Source organism: Hyla sarda, chromosome 13 (genome assembly GCF_029499605.1).
Source record: "Hyla sarda isolate aHylSar1 chromosome 13, aHylSar1.hap1, whole genome shotgun sequence".
NCBI lineage: Eukaryota > Metazoa > Chordata > Amphibia > Anura > Hylidae > Hyla > Hyla sarda.
Window position 1 is genome coordinate 2,520,145 of NC_079201.1, and position 19,356 is coordinate 2,539,500.

The 19,356-nt window shown below is 50.7% G+C and overlaps 1 protein-coding gene across 4 annotated transcripts; it reads left to right on the forward strand.

Moving 5' to 3' along the window:
- Positions 1 to 251: 251 nt before the first annotated feature.
- LOC130297249 (manganese-dependent ADP-ribose/CDP-alcohol diphosphatase-like) lies at positions 252 to 18,877 on the forward strand. Of its 4 annotated transcripts, none has more exons than XM_056549499.1 (4): positions 252 to 560; positions 14,007 to 14,605; positions 17,751 to 17,858; positions 17,933 to 18,877. In XM_056549499.1, the coding sequence occupies exons 2-4, from the start codon at positions 14,008 to 14,010 to the stop codon at positions 18,292 to 18,294; spliced, it is 1,068 nt and encodes a 355-aa protein (XP_056405474.1). In that variant the 5' UTR covers positions 252 to 560; position 14,007; the 3' UTR covers positions 18,295 to 18,877. The 4 variants fall into 4 exon arrangements, with proteins under 4 accessions (XP_056405474.1, XP_056405471.1, XP_056405472.1 ...); XM_056549496.1 differs by having other exon boundaries at positions 252 to 531; XM_056549497.1 differs by lacking the exon at positions 252 to 560 and adding an exon at positions 693 to 705.
- Positions 18,878 to 19,356: the final 479 nt, after the last annotated feature.

A 19,356-nucleotide genomic window follows, 5' to 3' on the forward strand; every position in this document is an offset into this window, starting at 1 on the left:
CAGTATACACACCAGGAGCCCGGACATGGGCGCCATAACATATTCAGCCAAGCTTTCCTTGCATACTGAATGGCCTATATGGCTGTGATACCACAGGGAGGTTAAGTAGATGAACTTTTCAGAAGCTTGGAAAAGAAGGATGAAAGGATGTAAACAAGATATATAATAGTGGTTATAAAGCAGAAGACCTTGTGGTGTCATGCTCAGCTCCGCCCCTTATGTAAATGAAAGCGGTGACGTCATCCCAGACCTGTAACACAACTTGTTTATAGGACACAATTCTGACTATTGTATAGATCCATAGTCACATGACTCCTCCAGCTGTCCCTGCGGTGATCCTGAGCAGTCATCTCCAGCACTCAGAGGCACCGGGAGCTTTGTGGTGACAACTTGTTTCCTAGATGCGAATAGTTTTGTTTCTTCCTCTTTAAGTGGCTGCAGGGCGAGGCCCCTCCTGTGTATATTACAAGACCGGAATCACAGCCGAGGAGACGCTGCCGAGGAAAGTGACACTACACGCTGCCCCCTGGGGTAAGTGACACTACACGCGGCCCCCTGGGGTAAGTGACACTACACGCTGCCCCCTGGGGTAAGTGACACTACATGCTGCCCCCTGGGGTAAGGGACACTACACGCGGCCCCCTGGGGTAAGTGACACTACACGCTGCCCCCTGGAGTAAGGGACACTACACGCGGCCCCCTGGGGTAAGTGACACTACACGCTGCCCCCTGGAGTAAGGGACACTACACGCTGCCCCCTGGGGTAAGTGACACTACACGCTGCCCCCTGGAGTAAGGGACACTACACGCTGCCCCCTGGGGTAAGTGACACTACACGCTGCCCCCTGGAGTAAGGGACACTACACGCTGCCCCCTGGGGTAAGTGACACTACACGCTGCCTCCTGGGGTAAGTGACTCTACACGCTGCCCCCTGGGGTAAGTGACACTACACGCTGCCTCCTGGGGTAAGTGACACTACACGCTGCCTCCTGGGGTAAGTGACACTACACGCTGCCCCCTGGAGTAAGGGACACTAAACGTTGCCCCCTGGGGTAAGTGACACTACAAGCTGCCCCCTGGGGTAAGTGACACTACACGCTGCCCCCTGGGGTAAGTGACACTACACGCTGCCCCCTGGAGTAAGGGACACTACACGTTGCCCCCTGGGGTAAGTGACACTACACGCTGCCCCCTGGGGTAAGTGACAATACATGCTGCCCCCTGGAGTAAGTGACAGTACACGCTGCCCCCTGGGGTAATTGACACTACACGCTGCCCCCTGGGGTAAGTGACACTACACTCTGGCCCCCTGGGGTAAGGGACACTACACGCTGCCCCCTGGGGTAAGTGACACTACACGCTGCCCCCTGGAGTAAGGGACACTACACGTTGCCCCCTGGGGTAAGTGACACTACACGCTGCCCCCTGGGGTAAGTGACAATACATGCTGCCCCCTGGAGTAAGTGACAGTACACGCTGCCCCCTGGGGTAATTGACACTACACGCTGCCCCCTGGGGTAAGTGACACTACACGCTTCCCCCTGGGGCAAGGGACACTACACGCTGCCCCCTGGGGTAAGTGACACTACAAGCTGCCCCCTGGGGTAAGTGACACTACACGCTGCCCCCTGGGGTAAGTGACACTACATGCTGCCCCCTGGGGTAAGTGACACTACACGCTGCCACCTGGGGTAAGTGACACTACACGCTGCCACCTGGGGTAAGTGACACTACATGCTGCCCCCTGGAGTAAGGGACACTACACGCTGCCCCCTGGGGTAAGTGACACTACACGCTGCCCCCTGGGGTAAGGGACACTACACGCTGCCCCCTGGGGTAAGTGACACTACACGCTGCCCCCTGGAGTAAGGGAGACTACACGCTGCCCCCTGGGGTAAGTGACACTACACGCTGCCTCCTGGGGTAAGTGACTCTACATGCTGCCCCCTGGAGTAAGGGACATTACACGCTGCCCCCTGGGGTAAGTGACACTACACGCTGCCTCCTGGGGTAAGTGACACTACACGCTGCCCCCTGGGGTAAGTGACACTACACGCTGCCCCCTGGGGTAAGTGACACTACATGCTGCCCCCTGGGCTAAGGGACACTACATGCTGCCCCCTGGGGTAAGGGACACTACACGCTGCCCCCTGGGGTAAGTGACACTACACGCTGCCCCCTGGGGGTAAGGGACACTACACGCTGCCCCCTGGGGTAAGGGACACTACACGCTGCCCCCTGGGGTAAGGGACACTACACGCTGCCCCCTGGGGTAAGGGACACTACACGCTGCCCCCTTGGGTAAGGGACACTACACGCTGCCCCCTGGGGTAAGTGACACTACACGCTGCCCCCTGGGGTAAGTGGAACTACACGCTGCCCCCTGGGTTAAGTGACACTACACGCTGCCCTCTGGGGTAAGTGACACTACACGCTGCCCCCTGGGGTAAGTGACACTACACGCTGCCCCCTGGGGTAAGTGACACTACACGCTGCCCCCTGGGGTAAGGGACACTACACGCTGCTCCCTGGGGTAAGGGACACTACACGCTGACCCCTGGGGTAAGTGACACTACACGCTGCCCCCCGGGGTAAGTGACACTACACGCTGCCCCCTGGAGTAAGGGACACTACACGCTGCCCTCTGGGGTAAGTGACACTACACGCTGCCCCCTGGGGTAAGTGACACTACACGCTGCCCCCAGGGGTTAGTGGAACTACACGCTGCCCCCTGGGGTAAGTGACACTACACGCTGCCCTCTGGGGTAAGTGACACTACACGCTGCCCCCTGGGGTAAGTGACACTACACGCTGCCCCCTGGGGTAAGTGACACTACACGCTGCCCCCTGCGGTAAGGGACACTACACGCTGCCCCCTGGGGTAAGGGACACTACACGCTGCCCCCCGGGGTAAGTGACACTACACGCTGCCCCCTGGAGTAAGGGACACTACACGCTGCCCCCCGGGGTAAGGGACACTACACGCTGCCCCCTGGGGTAAGTGGCACTACACGCTGGCCCTTGGGGTAAGTGACACCACACGCTGCCCCCTGGGGTAAGTGACACCACACGCTGCCCTCTGGGGTAAGTGACACTACACGCTGCCCCCTGGGGTAAGTGACACTACACGCTGCCCCCTGGGGTAAGTGACATTACACGCTGCCCCCTGGGGTAAGGGACACTACACGCTGCCCCCTGGGGTAAGGGACACTACACGCTGCCCCCTGGGGTAAGTGACACTACACGCTGCCCCCTGGGGTAAGTGACACTACACGCTGCCCCCTGGAGTAAGGGACACTACACGCTGCCCCCCGGGGTAAGGGACACTACACGCTGCCCCCTGGGGTAAGTGGCACTACACGCTGGCCCCTGGGGTGTGACACTACACGCTGCTCCCTGGGGTAAGTAACACTACACGCTGCCCCCTGGGGTAAGTGACACTACACGCTGCCCCCTGGGGTAAGTGGCACTACACGCTGCCCCCTGGGGTAAATGACACTACACGCTGCCCCCTGGGGTAAGTGACACTACATGCTGCCCCCTGGGGTAAGGGACACTACACGCTGCCCCCTGGGGTAAGTGACACTACACGCTGCCCCCTGGGGTAAGTGACACTACACGCTGCCCCCTGGGGTAAGTGGCACTACACGCTGCCCCCTGGGGTAAGTGACACTACACGCTGCCCCCTGGGGTAAGTGACACTACACGCTGCCCCCTGGGGTAAAGGACACTACACGCTGCCCCCTGGGGTAAGTGGCACTACATGCTGCCCCCTGGGGTAAGTGACACTACATGCTACCCCCTTGGGTAAGTGACACTACACGCTCTCCCCTGGGGTATCACTCCCATCATCCCTGACGCCAGGAGCTCACAATCTAATCTCCTATCATACAATGTATCACTCCCATCATCCCTGACCCCAGGAGCTCACAATCTAATCTCCTATCACATACAATGTATCACTCCCATCATCCCTGACCCCAGTAGATCACAATCTAATCTCCTATCACATACAATGTATCACTCCCATCATCCCTGACCCCAGGAGATCACAATCTAATCTCCTATCATACAATGTATCACTCCCATCATCCCTGACCCCAGGAGATCACAATCTAATCTCCTATCATACAATGTATCACTCCCATCATCCCTGACCCCAGGAGATCACAATCTAATCTCCTATCATGCCCTCTGGGGTAAGTGACACTACACGCTGCCCCCTGGGGTAAGTGACACTACACGCTGCCCCCTGCGGTAAGGGACACTACACGCTGCCCCCTGGGGTAAGGGACACTACACGCTGCCCCCCGGGGTAAGTGACACTACACGCTGCCCCCTGGAGTAAGGGACACTACACGCTGCCCCCCGGGGTAAGGGACACTACACGCTGCCCCCTGGGGTAAGTGGCACTACACGCTGGCCCTTGGGGTAAGTGGAACTACACGCTGCCCCCTGGGGTAAGTGACACCACACGCTTCCCTCTGGGGTAAGTGACACTACACGCTGCCCCCTGGGGTAAGTGACACTACACGCTGCCCCCTGGGGTAAGTGACATTACACGCTGCCCCCTGGGGTAAGGGACACTACACGCTGCCCCCTGGGGTAAGGGACACTACACGCTGCCCCCTGGGGTAAGTGACACTACACGCTGCCCCCTGGGGTAAGTGACACTACACGCTGCCCCCTGGAGTAAGGGACACTACACGCTGCCCCCCGGGGTAAGGGACACTACACGCTGCCCCCTGGGGTAAGTGGCACTACACGCTGGCCCCTGGGGTGTGACACTACACGCTGCTCCCTGGGGTAAGTAACACTACACGCTGCCCCCTGGGGTAAGTGACACTACACGCTGCCCCCTGGGGTAAGTGGCACTACACGCTGCCCCCTGGGGTAAATGACACTACACGCTGCCCCCTGGGGTAAGTGACACTACATGCTGCCCCCTGGGGTAAGGGACACTACACGCTGCCCCCTGGGGTAAGTGACACTACACGCTGCCCCCTGGGGTAAGTGACACTACACGCTGCCCCCTGGGGTAAGTGGCACTACACGCTGCCCCCTGGGGTAAGTGACACTACACGCTGCCCCCTGGGGTAAGTGACACTACACGCTGCCCCCTGGGGTAAAGGACACTACACGCTGCCCCCTGGGGTAAGTGGCACTACATGCTGCCCCCTGGGGTAAGTGACACTACATGCTACCCCCTTGGGTAAGTGACACTACACGCTCTCCCCTGGGGTATCACTCCCATCATCCCTGACGCCAGGAGCTCACAATCTTATCTCCTATCATACAATGTATCACTCCCATCATCCCTGACCCCAGGAGATCACAATCTAATCACCTATCATATAATGTATCACTCCCATCATTCCTGACCCCAGGAGCTCACAATCTAATCTCCTATCACATACAATGTATCACTCCCATCATCCCTGACCCCAGGAGATCACAATCTAATCTCCTATCACATACAATGTATCACTCCCATCATCCCTGACCCCAGGAGCTCACAATCTAATCTCCTATCATACAATGTATCACTCCCATCATCCCTGACCCCAGGAGCTCACAATCTAATCTATCATACAATGTATCACTCCCATCATCCCTGACCCCAGGAGATCACAATCTAATCTCCTATCATACAATGTATCACTCCCATCATCCCTGACCCCAGGAGATCACAATCTAATCTCCTATCATGCAATGTATCACTCCCATCATCCCTGACCCCAGGAGATCACAATCTAATCTCCTATCATACAATGTATCACTACCATCATCCCTGATCCCAGGAGATCACAATCTAATCTCCTATCATACAATGTATCACTCCCATCATCCCTGACCCCAGGAGATCACAATCTAATCTCCTATCACATACAATGTATCACTCCCATCATTCCTGACCCCAGGAGCTCACAATCTAATCTCCTATCATACAATGTATCACTCCCATCATCCCTGACCCCAGGAGATCACAATCTAATCTCCTATCATACAATGTATCACTCCCATCATCCCTGACCCCAGGAGATCACAATCTAATCTCCTATCATACAATGTATCACTCCCATCATCCCTGACCCCAGGAGCTCACAATCTAATCTCCTATCATACAATGTATCACTCCCATCATCCCTGACCCTAGGAGATCACAATCTAATCTCCTATCACATACAATGTATCACTCCCATCATCCCTGACCCTAGGAGATCACAATCTAATCTCCTATCACATACAATGTATCACTCCCATCATCCCTGACCCCAGGAGATCACAATCTAATCTCCTATCATACAATGTAGCACTCCCATCATCCCTGACCTCAGGAGATCACAATCAAATCTCCTATCACATACAATGTATCACCCCCATCATCCCTGACCCCAGGAGATCACAATCTAATCTCCTATCATACAATGTAGCACTCCCATCATCCCTGACCTCAGGAGATCACAATCAAATCTCCTATCACATACAATGTATCACTCCCATCATCCCTGACCCCAGGAGATCACAATCTAATCTCCTATCACATACAATGTATCACTCCCATCATCCCTGACCCCAGGAGGTCACAATCTAATCTCCTATCATACAATGTATCACTCCCATCATCCCTGATCCCAGGAGCTCACAATCTAATCTCCTATCACATACAATGTATCACTCCCATCATCCCTGACCCCAGGAGGTCACAATCTAATCTCCTATCATACAATGTATCACTCCCATCATCCCTGACCACAGGAGCTCACAATCTAATCTCCTACCATACAATGTATCACTCCCATCATCCCTGACCCCAGGAGATCACAATCTAATCTCCTATCATACAATGTATCACTCCCATCATCCCTGACCACAGGAGCTCACAATCTAATCTCCTATCACATACAATGTATCACTCCCATCATCCCTGGCCCCAGGAGATCACAATCTAATCTCCTATCATACAATGTATCACTCCCATCATCCCTGACCCCAGGAGATCACAATCTAATCTAATATCATACAATGTATCACTCCCATCATCTCTGACCTCAGGAGATCACAATCTAATCTCCTATCATACAATGTATCACTCCCATCATCCCTGACCCCAGGAGATCACAATCTAATCTCCTATCATACAATGTATCACTCCCATCATCCCTGACCCCAGGAGATCACAATCTAATCTCCTATCATACAATGTATCACTCCCATCATCCCTGACTCCAGGAGCTCACAATCTAATCTCCTATCATACAATGTATCACTCCCATCATCCCTGACCCCAGGAGATCACAATCTAATCTAATATCATACAATGTATCACTCCCATCATCTCTGACCTCAGGAGATCACAATCTAATCTCCTATCATACAATGTATCACTCCCATCATCCCTGACCCCAGGAGATCACAATCTAATCTCCTATCATACAATGTATCACTCCCATCATCCCTGACTCCAGGAGCTCACAATCTAATCTCCTATCATACAATGTATCACTCCCATCATCCCTGACCCCAGGAGATCACAATCTAATCTCCTATCATACAATGTATCACTCCCATCATCCCTGACCCCAGGAGATCACAATCTAATCTCCTATCATACAATGTATCACTCCCATCATCCCTGACTCCAGGAGCTCACAATCTAATCTCCTATCATACAATGTATCACTCCCATCATCCCTGACCCCAGGAGATCACAATCTAATCTTCTATCACATACAATGTATCACTCCCATCATCCCTGACCCCAGGAGATCACAATCTAATCACCTATCATACAATGTATCACTCCCATCATCCCTGACCCCAGGAGATCACAATCTAATCTCCTATCACACAATGTATCACTCCCATCATCCCTGACCCCAGGAGCTCACAATCTAATCTCCTATCATACAATGTATCACTCCCATCATCCCTGACCTCAGGAGATCACAATCTAATCTTCTATCACATACAATGTATCACTCCCATCATCCCTGACCCCAGGAGCTCACAATCTAATCTCCTATAACATACAATGTATCACTCCCATCATCCCTGACCCCAGGAGCTCACAATCTAATCTCCTATCACATACAATGTATCACCCCCATCATCCCTGACCCCAGGAGCTCACAATCTAATCTCCTATCACATACAATGTATCACCCCCATCATCCCTGACCCCAGGAGATCACAATCTAATCTCCTATCATACAATGTATCACTCCCATCATCCCTGACCCCAGGAGATCACAATCTAAACTCCTATCACATACAATGTATCACTCCCATCATCCCTGACCCCAGGAGATCACAATCTAATCTTCTATCACATACAATGTATCACTCCCATCATCCCTGACCCCAGGAGCTCACACTCTAATCTCCTATCATACAATGTAGCACTCCCATCATCCCTGACCTCAGGAGATCACAATCAAATCTCCTATCACATACAATGTATCACCCCCATCATCCCTGACCCCAGGAGATCACAATCTAATCTCCTATCATACAATGTATCACTCCCATCATCCCTGACCCCAGGAGATCACAATCTAATCTTCTATCACATACAATGTATCACTCCCATCATCCCTGACCCCAGGAGATCACAATCTAATCTCCTATCATACAATGTATCACTCCCATCATCCCTGACCCCAGGAGATCACAATCTAATCTCCTATCATACAATGTATCACTCCCATCATCCCTGACCCCAGGAGATCACAATCTAATCTTCTATCACATACAATGTATCACTCCCATCATCCCTGACCCCAGGAGATCACAATCTAATCTTCTATCACATACAATGTATCACTCCCATCATCCCTGACCCCAGGAGATCACAATCTAATCTCCTATCATACAATGTATCACTCCCATCATCCCTGACCCCAGGAGATCACAATCTAATCTCCTATCATACAATGTATCACTCTCATCATCCCTGACCCCACGAGATCACAATCTAATCTCCTATCACATTCAATGTATCACTCCCATCATCCCTGACCCCAGGAGATCACAATCTAATCTCCTATCATACAATGTATCACTCCCATCATCCCTGACCCCAGGAGATCACAATCTAATCTCCTATCATACAATGTATCACTCCCATCATCCCTGACCCCAGGAGATCACAATCTAATCTCCTATCACATACAATGTATCACTCCCATCATCCCTGACCCCAGGAGATCACAATCTAATCTCCTATCATACAATGTATCACTCCCATCATCCCTGACCCCAGGAGATCACAATCTAATCTCCTATCATACAATGTATCACTCCCATCATCCCTGACCCCAGGAGCTCACAATCTAATCTCCTATCATACAATGTATCACTCCCATCATCCCTGACCCCAGGAGATCACAATCTAATCTCCTATCACATACAATGTATCACTCCCATCATCCCTGACCCCAGGAGATCACAATCTAATCTCCTATCATACAATGTATCACTCTCATCATCCCTGACCCCAGGAGATCACAATCTAATCTCCTATCATACAATGTATCACTCCCATCATCCCTGACCCCAGGAGATCACAATCTAATCTCCTATCATACAATGTATCACTCCCATCATCCCTGACCCCAGGAGATCACAATCTAATCTCCTATCATACAATGTATCACTCCCATCATCCCTGACTCCAGGAGCTCACAATCTAATCTCCTATCATACAATGTATCACTCCCATCATCCCTGACCCCAGGAGATCACAATCTAATCTCCTATCACATACAATGTATCACTCCCATCATCCCTGACCCCAGGAGATCACAATCTAATCTCCTATCATACAATGTATCACTCCCATCATCCCTGACCCCAGGAGATCACAATCTAATCTCTTATCATACAATGTATCACTCCCATCATCCCTGACCCCAGGAGCTCACAATCTAATCTCCTATCACATACAATGTATCACCCCCATCATCCCTGACCCCAGGAGATCACAATCTAATCTCCTATCACATACAATGTATCACTCCCATCATCCCTGACCCCAGGAGATCACAATCTAATCTCCTATCATACAATGTATCACTCCCATCATCCCTGACCCCAGGAGCTCACAATCTAATCTCCTATCATACAATGTATCACTCCCATCATCCCTGACCTCAGGAGATCACAATCTAATCTTCTATCATACAATGTATCACTCCCATCATCCCTGACCCCAGGAGATCACAATCTAATCTCCTATCATACAATGTATCACTCCCATCATCCCTGACCCCAGGAGCTCACAATCTAATCTCCTATCATACAATGTATCACTCCCATCATCCCTGACCCCAGGAGATCACAATCTAATCTCCTATCATACAATGTATCACTCCCATCATCCCTGACTCCAGGAGCTCACAATCTAATCTCCTATCATACAATGTATCACTCCCATCATCCCTGACCCCAGGAGATCACAATCTAATCTCCTATCATACAATGTATCACTCCCATCATCCCTGACCCCAGGAGCTCACAATCTAATCTCCTATCATACAATGTATCACTCCCATCATCCCTGACCCCAGGAGATCACAATCTAATCTCCTGTCATACAATGTATCACTCCCATCATCCCTGACCCCAGGAGATCACAATCTATTCTCCTATCATACAATGTATCACTCCCATCATCCCTGACCCCAGGAGATCACAATCTAATCTCCTATCACATACAATGTATCACTCCCATCATCCCTGACCCCAGGAGATCACAATCTAATCTCCTATCACATACAATGTATCACTCCCATCATCCCTGACCCCAGGAGATCACAATCTAATCTCCTATCATACAATGTATCACTCCCATCATCCCTGACCCCAGGAGCTCACAATCTAATCTCCTATCACATACAATGTATCACTCCCATCATCCCTGACCCCAGGAGATCACAATCTAATCTCCTATCATACAATGTATCACTCCCATCATCTCTGACCCCAGGAGATCACAATCTAATCTCCTATCACATACAATGTATCACTCCCATCATCCCTGACCCCAGGAGATCACAATCTAATCTCCTATCATACAATGTATCACTCCCATCATCCCTGACCACAGGAGATCACAATCTAATCTCCTATTACATACAATGTATCACTCCCATCATCCCTGACCCCAGGAGATCACAATCTAATCTCCTATCATACAATGTATCACTCCCATCATCCCTGACCACAGGAGATCACAATCTAATCTCCTATCATACAAAGTATCACTCCCATCATCCCTGACCCTAGGAGCTCACAATCTAATCTCCTATCACATACAATGTATCATTCCCATCATCCCTGACCCCAGGAGCTCACAATCTAATCTCCTATCATACAATGTATCACTCCCATCATCCCTGACCCCAGGAGATCACAATCTAATCTCCTATCACATACAATGTATCACTCCCATCATCCCTGACCCCAGGAGATCACAATCTAATCTCCTATCATACAATGTATCACTCCCATCATCCCTGACCCCAGGAGATCACAATCTAATCTTCTATCATACAATATATCACTCCCATCATCCCTTACCCCAGGAGCTCACAATCTAATCTCCTATCATACAATGTATCACTCCCATCATCCCTGACCCCAGGAGCTCACAATCTAATCTCCTATCACATACAATGTATCACCCCCATCATCCCTGACCCCAGGAGATCACAATCTAATCTCCTATCACATACAATGTATCACTCCCATCATCCCTGACCCCAGGAGATCACAATCTAATCTCCTATCATACAATGTATCACTCCCATCATCCCTGACCCCAGGAGCTCACAATCTAATCTCCTATCATACAATGTATCACTCCCATCATCCCTGACCCCAGGAGATCACAATCTAATCTTCTATCATACAATGTATCACTCCCATCATCCCTGACCCCAGGAGATCACAATCTAATCTCCTATCATACAATGTATCACTCCCATCATCCCTGACCCCAGGAGATCACAATCTAATCTCCTATCATACAATGTATCACTCCCATCATCCCTGACCCCAGGAGATCACAATCTAATCTCCTATCATACAATGTATCACTCCCATCATCCCTGACTCCAGGAGCTCACAATCTAATCTCCTATCATACAATGTATCACTCCCATCATCCCTGACCCCAGGAGATCACAATCTAATCTCCTATCACATACAATGTATCACTCCCATCATCCCTGACCCCAGGAGATCACAATATAATCTCCTATCATACAATGTATCACTCCCATCATCCCTGACCCCAGGAGCTCACAATCTAATCTCCTATCACATACAATGTATCACTCCCATCATCCCTGACCCCAGGAGATCACAATCTAATCTCCTATCATACAATGTATCACTCCCATCATCTCTGACCCCAGGAGATCACAATCTAATCTCCTATTACATACAATGTATCACTCCCATCATCCCTGACCCCAGGAGATCACAATCTAATCTCCTATCATACAATGTATCACTCTCATCATCCCTGACCCCAGGAGATCACAATCTAATCTCCTATCATACAATGTATCACTCCCATCATCCCTGACCCCGGGAGATCACAATCTAATCTCCTATCACATACAATGTATCACTCCCATCATCCCTGACCCCAGGAGATCACAATCTAATCTCCTATCATACAATGTGTCACTCCCATCATCCCTGACCCCAGGAGATCACAATCTAATCTCCTATCATACAATGTATCACTCCCATCATCCCTGACCCCAGGAGATCACAATCTAATCTCCTATCATACAATGTATCACTCCCATCATCCCTGACCCAGGTGATCACAATCTAATCTCCTATCATATAATGTATCACTCCCATCATCCCTGACCCCAGGAGCTCACACTCTAATCTCCTATCACACAATGTATCACTCCCATCATCCCTGACCCCAGGAGCTCACAATCTAATCTCCTATCATACAATGTATTACTCCCATCATCCCTGACCCCAGGAGCTCACACTCTAATCTCCTATCATACAATGTATCACTCCCATCATGCCTGACCCCAGGAGCTCACAATCTAATCTCCTATCATACAATGTATCACTCCCATCATCCCTGACCCCAGGAGATCACAATCTAATCTCCTATCATACAATGTATCACTCCCATCATCCCTGACCCCAGGAGATCACAATCTAATCTCCTATCATACAATGTATCACTCCCATCATCCCTGACCCCAGGAGCTCACAATCTAATCTCCTATCATACAATGTATCACTCCCATCATCCCTGACCCCAAGAGATCACAATCTAATCTCCTATCACATACAATGTATCACTCCCATCATCCCTGACCCCAGGAGCTCACAATCTAATCTCCTATCATACAATGTATCACTCCCATCATCCCTGACCCCAGGAGCTCACAATCTAATCTCCTATCATACAATGTATCACTCCCATCATCCCTGACCCCAGGAGATCACAATCTAATCTATCACATACAATGTATCACTCCCATCATCCCTGACCCCAGGAGATCACAATCTAATCTCCTATCATACAATGTATCACTCCCATCATCCCTGACCCCAGGAGATCACATTCTAATCTCATATCATACAATGTATCACTCCCATCATCCCTGACCCCAGGAGATCCCAATCTAATCTCCTATCATACAATGTATCACTCCCATCATCCCTGAACCCAGGAGCTCACAATCTAATCTCCTATCATACAATGTATCACTCCCATCATCCCTGACCCCAGGAGATCACAATCTAATCTCCTATCATACAATGTATCACTCCCATCATCCCTGACCCCAGGAGCTCACAATCTAATCTCCTATCATACAATGTATCACTCCCATCATCCCAGACCTCAGTTTATAGTGGAAGCCATCTTGTAAACATGGGGGTTCCCCCAGCAGTAATGGTCAGTGACATGTGAGGCTGGATTAACCCTTTCTCTTCCTTGTGTTCTCTATAGGATGGCAGAGGCTCGGGGGAACCTGGACGGCTCCAGCAGACATGGCCGCCCCTGCTTTACCTTCGGGGTGATAGCAGATATCCAGTATGCAGATAAAGCTGACGGCCCCAGCTGCTGGAAGACCATGAGATATTACAGCCAAAGCTGCCTCCATCTCCAGGACGCAATCAAGAGGTGGAATGCAGAGGACATTGCGCCTAAGTTTGTATTACAACTTGGAGACATCATCGATTGCTTCAACAAGAGAGCCGGGATGTCAGAAGCTTCACTCCAGAAGATCCTTACCATGATGATGGCCGCTAAGATGCCTTTCCACCATGTCTGGGGCAACCATGAATTTTATAACTTCTCTCGGGATTACTTAATGGCCTCAAAGCTTAATACATCTTGTCTGGAGGACACAAGAATAGACAGTCCTGACCAAAGTCCTGAGGGAACCTCAGAAGGAGATTATTATGCCTATCACTTCAGTCCCTACACTAAGTTCAGGTTCATCGTGGTAGACACCTATGACCTAAGTACTATTGGCCGAGAGCTGAATAGCGATGGACTCCGGAAATCTTTAGCTTTCTTGGATAACAACCAATCTAACTGCAATGGTAAGGGTTAACTAGAGGGGGGGGCAGTGGTCCAGGCTTCCACCAATGTGGAGGTGGCCATTTGCGGTCACTCCCCAATGGTATGAAATATAGCCATGGAAACCTTAAGGAGCTTTCAATAAAGGGGTACTCCGTCCCTAGGCATCCTATCCTCTAACCAAAGGATAGGGGATAAGATGTCTGGTTGTGGGGGTCCCGCAGCTGGGACCCCTGCAATCTCTGTGCAGCACCCAGCGTTCGTTTAGAATGCTGGGTACCGGCGGCGGGGGGGTTGTGACATCACGCCCCTCGTGATGTCACACCATGCCCTCTCAATGTGAGGGGGCGTGGTGTGACGTTAATAGGGGCGTGGTTGTGGCGTCACAACCCCCGACAACCGCTCCAAGCTTTCGGAGCAAAACATTCTGAAAGATGGGGCAGCTGAGTACCCTTTTAATGGTTCTCATATGGATGGAAGATGATCATGGGCACCTCTACATTGAGGGCCGAGAGCTGAGCCGCTTCTCCATTGAGGGCAGAGGGCTGGACCGCCTCTACATTGAGGGCAGAGGTCTGGACCGCTTCTACATTGAGGGCTGGACCGCCTCTAGATTGAGGGCAGAGGGCTGTGCAAACCTCTACTTTGAAGGCAGAGGCCTGGACCGCCTCTACATTGAGAGCAGAGGGCTGGACCACCTCTACATTGAAGGCAGAGGTCTGGACCGCCTCTGCATTGAGAGCAGAGGGCTGAACCACCTCTACGTTGAGGGCAGAGGTCTGGACTGCCTCTACATTGAGGGCAGAGGGCTGGACTGCCTCTACATTGAGGGCTGGACCGCCTCTAGATTGAGGGCAGAGGGCTGTACAAACCTCTACTTTGAAGGTAGAGGCCTGGACCGCCTCTACATTGAGAGCAGAGGGCTGGACCGCTTCTACATTGAGGGCTGGACCGCCTCTAGATTGAGGGCAGAGGGCTGTACAAACCTCTACTTTGAAGGTAGAGGCCTGGACCGCCTCTACATTGAGGGCAGAGGTCTGGACCGCTTCTACATTGAGGGCTGGACCGCCTCTAGATTGAGGGCAGAGGGCTGTGCAAACCTCTACTTTGAAGGCAGAGGCCTGGACCGCCTCTACATTGAGAGCAGAGGGCTGGACCACCTCTACATTGAAGGCAGAGGTCTGGACCGCCTCTGCATTGAGAGCAGAGGGCTGAACCACCTCTACGTTGAGGGCAGAGGTCTGGACTGCCTCTACATTGAGGGCAGAGGGCTGGACTGCCTCTACATTGAGGGCTGGACCGCCTCTAGATTGAGGGCAGAGGGCTGTACAAACCTCTACTTTGAAGGTAGAGGCCTGGACCGCCTCTACATTGAGAGCAGAGGGCTGGACCACCTCTACATTGAGGGCAGAGGTCTGGACCACCTGTACATTGAGGGCAGATTGCTGGACCACCTCTACATTGAGGGCAGAGGGCTGGATTGCCTCTACATTGAGGGCTGGACCGCCTCTACATTGAGTGCTGGACAGCCTCTACATTGAGGGCAGAGAGCTGGACCGCCTCTACATTGAGGGCTGGACCGCCTCTACATTGAGGGTAGAGAGCTTGACCACCTCTACATTGAGGGCTGGCCCGTCTCTATATTGAGGGCAGAGGGCTGGACCGCCTCTACATTGAGGGCTGGACCACCTCTACATTGAGGGCTAGACCGCTTCTATATTGAGGGCAGAGGGCTGGACCGCCTCTACATTGAGGGCTGGACCGCCTCTACATTGAGGGCTGGACCGCCTCTACATTGAGGGCTGGACCGCCTCTACATTGAGGGCTGGACCGCCTCTACATTGAGGGCTGGACAACCTCTACATTGAGGGCTGGACCGCCTCTACATTGTAGGCTGGACCGCCTCTACATTGAAGGCTAGACCGCCTCTACATTGTAAGCTGGACCGCCTCTACATTTAAGGCTGGACCGCCTCTACATTGAGGGCTGGACCGCCTCTACATTGAGGGCTGGACCACCTCTATATTGAGGGCTGGACAGCCTCTACATTGAGGGCTGGACAGCCTCTACATTGAGGGCTGGACCGCCTCTACATTGAGGGCTGGACTGCCTCTACATTGGGGGCAAGGGTTGAACTGCCTCTAAATTGAGGGCTGGAGTGCCTCTACATTGGGGGCCGAGGGTTGGACCACCTCTACATTGAGGGCGGGACTGCCTCTGCATTGGGGGCAAGGGTTGGACCGCCTCTACATTGAGGGCTGGACTGCCTCTACATTGGGGGACGAGGGTTGGACCGCCTCTACAGTGAGGGCAAGGGTTGGACCTCCTCTACATTGAGGGCTGGACCGCCTCTACATTGAGGGCTGGACCGCCTCTACATTGAGGGCTGGACCGCCTCTACATTGAGGGCTTGACCGCCTCTACACTGAGGGCTGGACCGCCTCTACATTGAGGGCTGGACTGCCTCTACATTGGGGGCAACGGTTGAACCATCTCTAAATTGAGGGCTGGACTACCTCTACATTGGGGGCCGAGGGTTGGACCACCTCTACGTTGTGGGCGGGACTGCCTCTACATTGGGGGCAAGGGTTGGACCGCCTCTACAATGAGGGCTGGACTGCCTCTACATTGGGGGATAAGGGTTGGACCGCCTCTACAGTGAGGGCGAGGGTTGGACCACCTCTACATTGAGGGCTGGACCACCTCTACATTGAGGGCTAGACCGCCTCTACATTGAGGGCTGGACCGCCTCTACATTGAGGGCTGGACTGCCTCTACATTGGGGGCCGAGGGTTGGACCACCTCTACATTGAGGACGGGACTGCCTCTACATTGGGGGCAAGGGTTGGACCGCCTCTACATTGAGGGCTGGACTGCCTCTACATTGGGGGACGAGGGTTAGACTGCCTCTACAGTGAGGGCCAGGGTTGGACCGCCTCTACATTGGGGGCTGGACCACCTCTACATTGAGGGCTGGACCGCCTCTACATTGAGGTCCGAGGTTTGGACCACCTCTACATTGGGGGCCGAGGGTTGGACCGCCTCTACATTGTGGACAGAGGACTGAACCACCTCTAGATTCACATTCCACAGGGACCATGGGTCATGGAAATGAGTTGTTGGGTCTTCTGCAGATTCTCAGATCTGATCTGACCATCATATTCATAGGCTTCCACCTCCTGGAATTTAACGGTGGCATGGGCAAGGAGCAACTGGCATGGCTGAATGATGTCCTCACATATTCCGACAAGAAGGGAGAGAGGGTGATCATTGCCGGTAAGTTCTAAATCTTGGGAAATATGTTACTATTATGGGGCCAAATATTAATTCCCATTGTATTTCTATCACAGGTCACATCCCGGTCCACCCAAAAGCAATACACAGCCTCTGCCTGGCCTGGAATTATGATGAGATCCTGAGGACCATTCAGTCCCACCAGAGCGTTGTGTGTTACTTCGCTGGACATGACCACAATGGCGGATACCACCTGGACTCCCATGGAATACACCATATCACTATGGAGGGGGTCATTGAGTCACCCTCCGGCTCCAATGCCTTTGGGACAGTCTATGTGTATGAAGATGGGTTCATTCTACGTGGGAGAGGGAGAGTGCGGGATCGGTATTTACCGTACCGTATGGCGCACAAGGCCAACAGCAGTAGTTGTACATCTTCTGGAGCTTCCTTGGGGCAAGATAATACATTAATATGATATAGATTATTATGACAGGATAGATGGGATATTTAATGGGAAATTCTTCATGTGGCTCAATATATATGAAATCAATATATTCTCCTGTGTCCCCTCCATGTGTACGAGATGATGGGACAGACAGTCACCAAAGATTGGAGACCAGAGGATTGAGGCGATGGAAGGACCCAGATTATTATAATTCTATGTACAGACGCTGCTACTCACACTCCGCATCACAGGCAAATAGGACGGCAACCTCCGTGTATATTAGAAATAAATGGGCACCGCGTCTCGGGATGATTCACACAAGCTTGTCTGGTCCTTAAAGGTAATCTATCAGCAGGTTAGGGCTTTTTAGCCTTATGGTCTAATAGGGCACCTTACAGTGATGTAATATGCAAATGAGGGGGGCTTATATTATCCCTAGGTGTAACTACTCACGCCCCCCTCTTATAACACCTACTTATGAATATTCATCCTCTGCAGTGACGGTTCAATATTCATAAGAAGGCGTAAGGGTGGGTTCACTCTACGTTTGTAGTATACGGGTGCCGGATCCGGTTGGAAGGAGCGTAAACTGTCCGCTCCCATACCCCAGCTGGATCCAGCCAAAACCCCATTCATTTCAATGAGCCAACCGGAGTCTAACGCTGACTCTGGTCGGCTAATTTTTTGCCCCGTATACGGTTCTCTAACCGGACCTTCAAACCATGGTATACCACGGTCTTAGGTCTGGCGGGAAAAACGTATACGGGGCAAAAAATTAACCTACCGGAGTCAGCGTTTGCCTCCGGTTGGCTCATTGAAATGAATGGGGTTTCAACTGGATCCAGCTGGGGTATGGGAGCGGACGGTTTTCGCTCCTTCCAAACGTAGAGTGAAACGTAGAGTGAAATCACCCCTACAGGGGAGGGCAGGAGGATCAGTGCACCTAGGGGTTATGTAACCCCTCCAATGGCTGAACACCCTAATTATACAGAAAATGGTGCATAATAAATGTACCCTCTGTTACCAGCTTCCGTTATTGTAAGGTGCAGTATAGAATTGTGGCTATATTGTACAACAACTCTATAAGGTGAG

Coding starts and splice junctions, on each gene's coding strand:
- LOC130297249 (XM_056549499.1), top strand. CDS start 14,008: ATGGCAGAGGCTCGGGGGAACCTGGACGGCTCCAGCAGACATGGCCGC. Junction 14,606..17,750: donor CAACCAATCTAACTGCAATG/GTAAGGGTTAAC, acceptor TCATATTCATAG/GCTTCCACCTCCTGGAATTT. Junction 17,859..17,932: donor AGAGAGGGTGATCATTGCCG/GTAAGTTCTAAA, acceptor TTTCTATCACAG/GTCACATCCCGGTCCACCCA.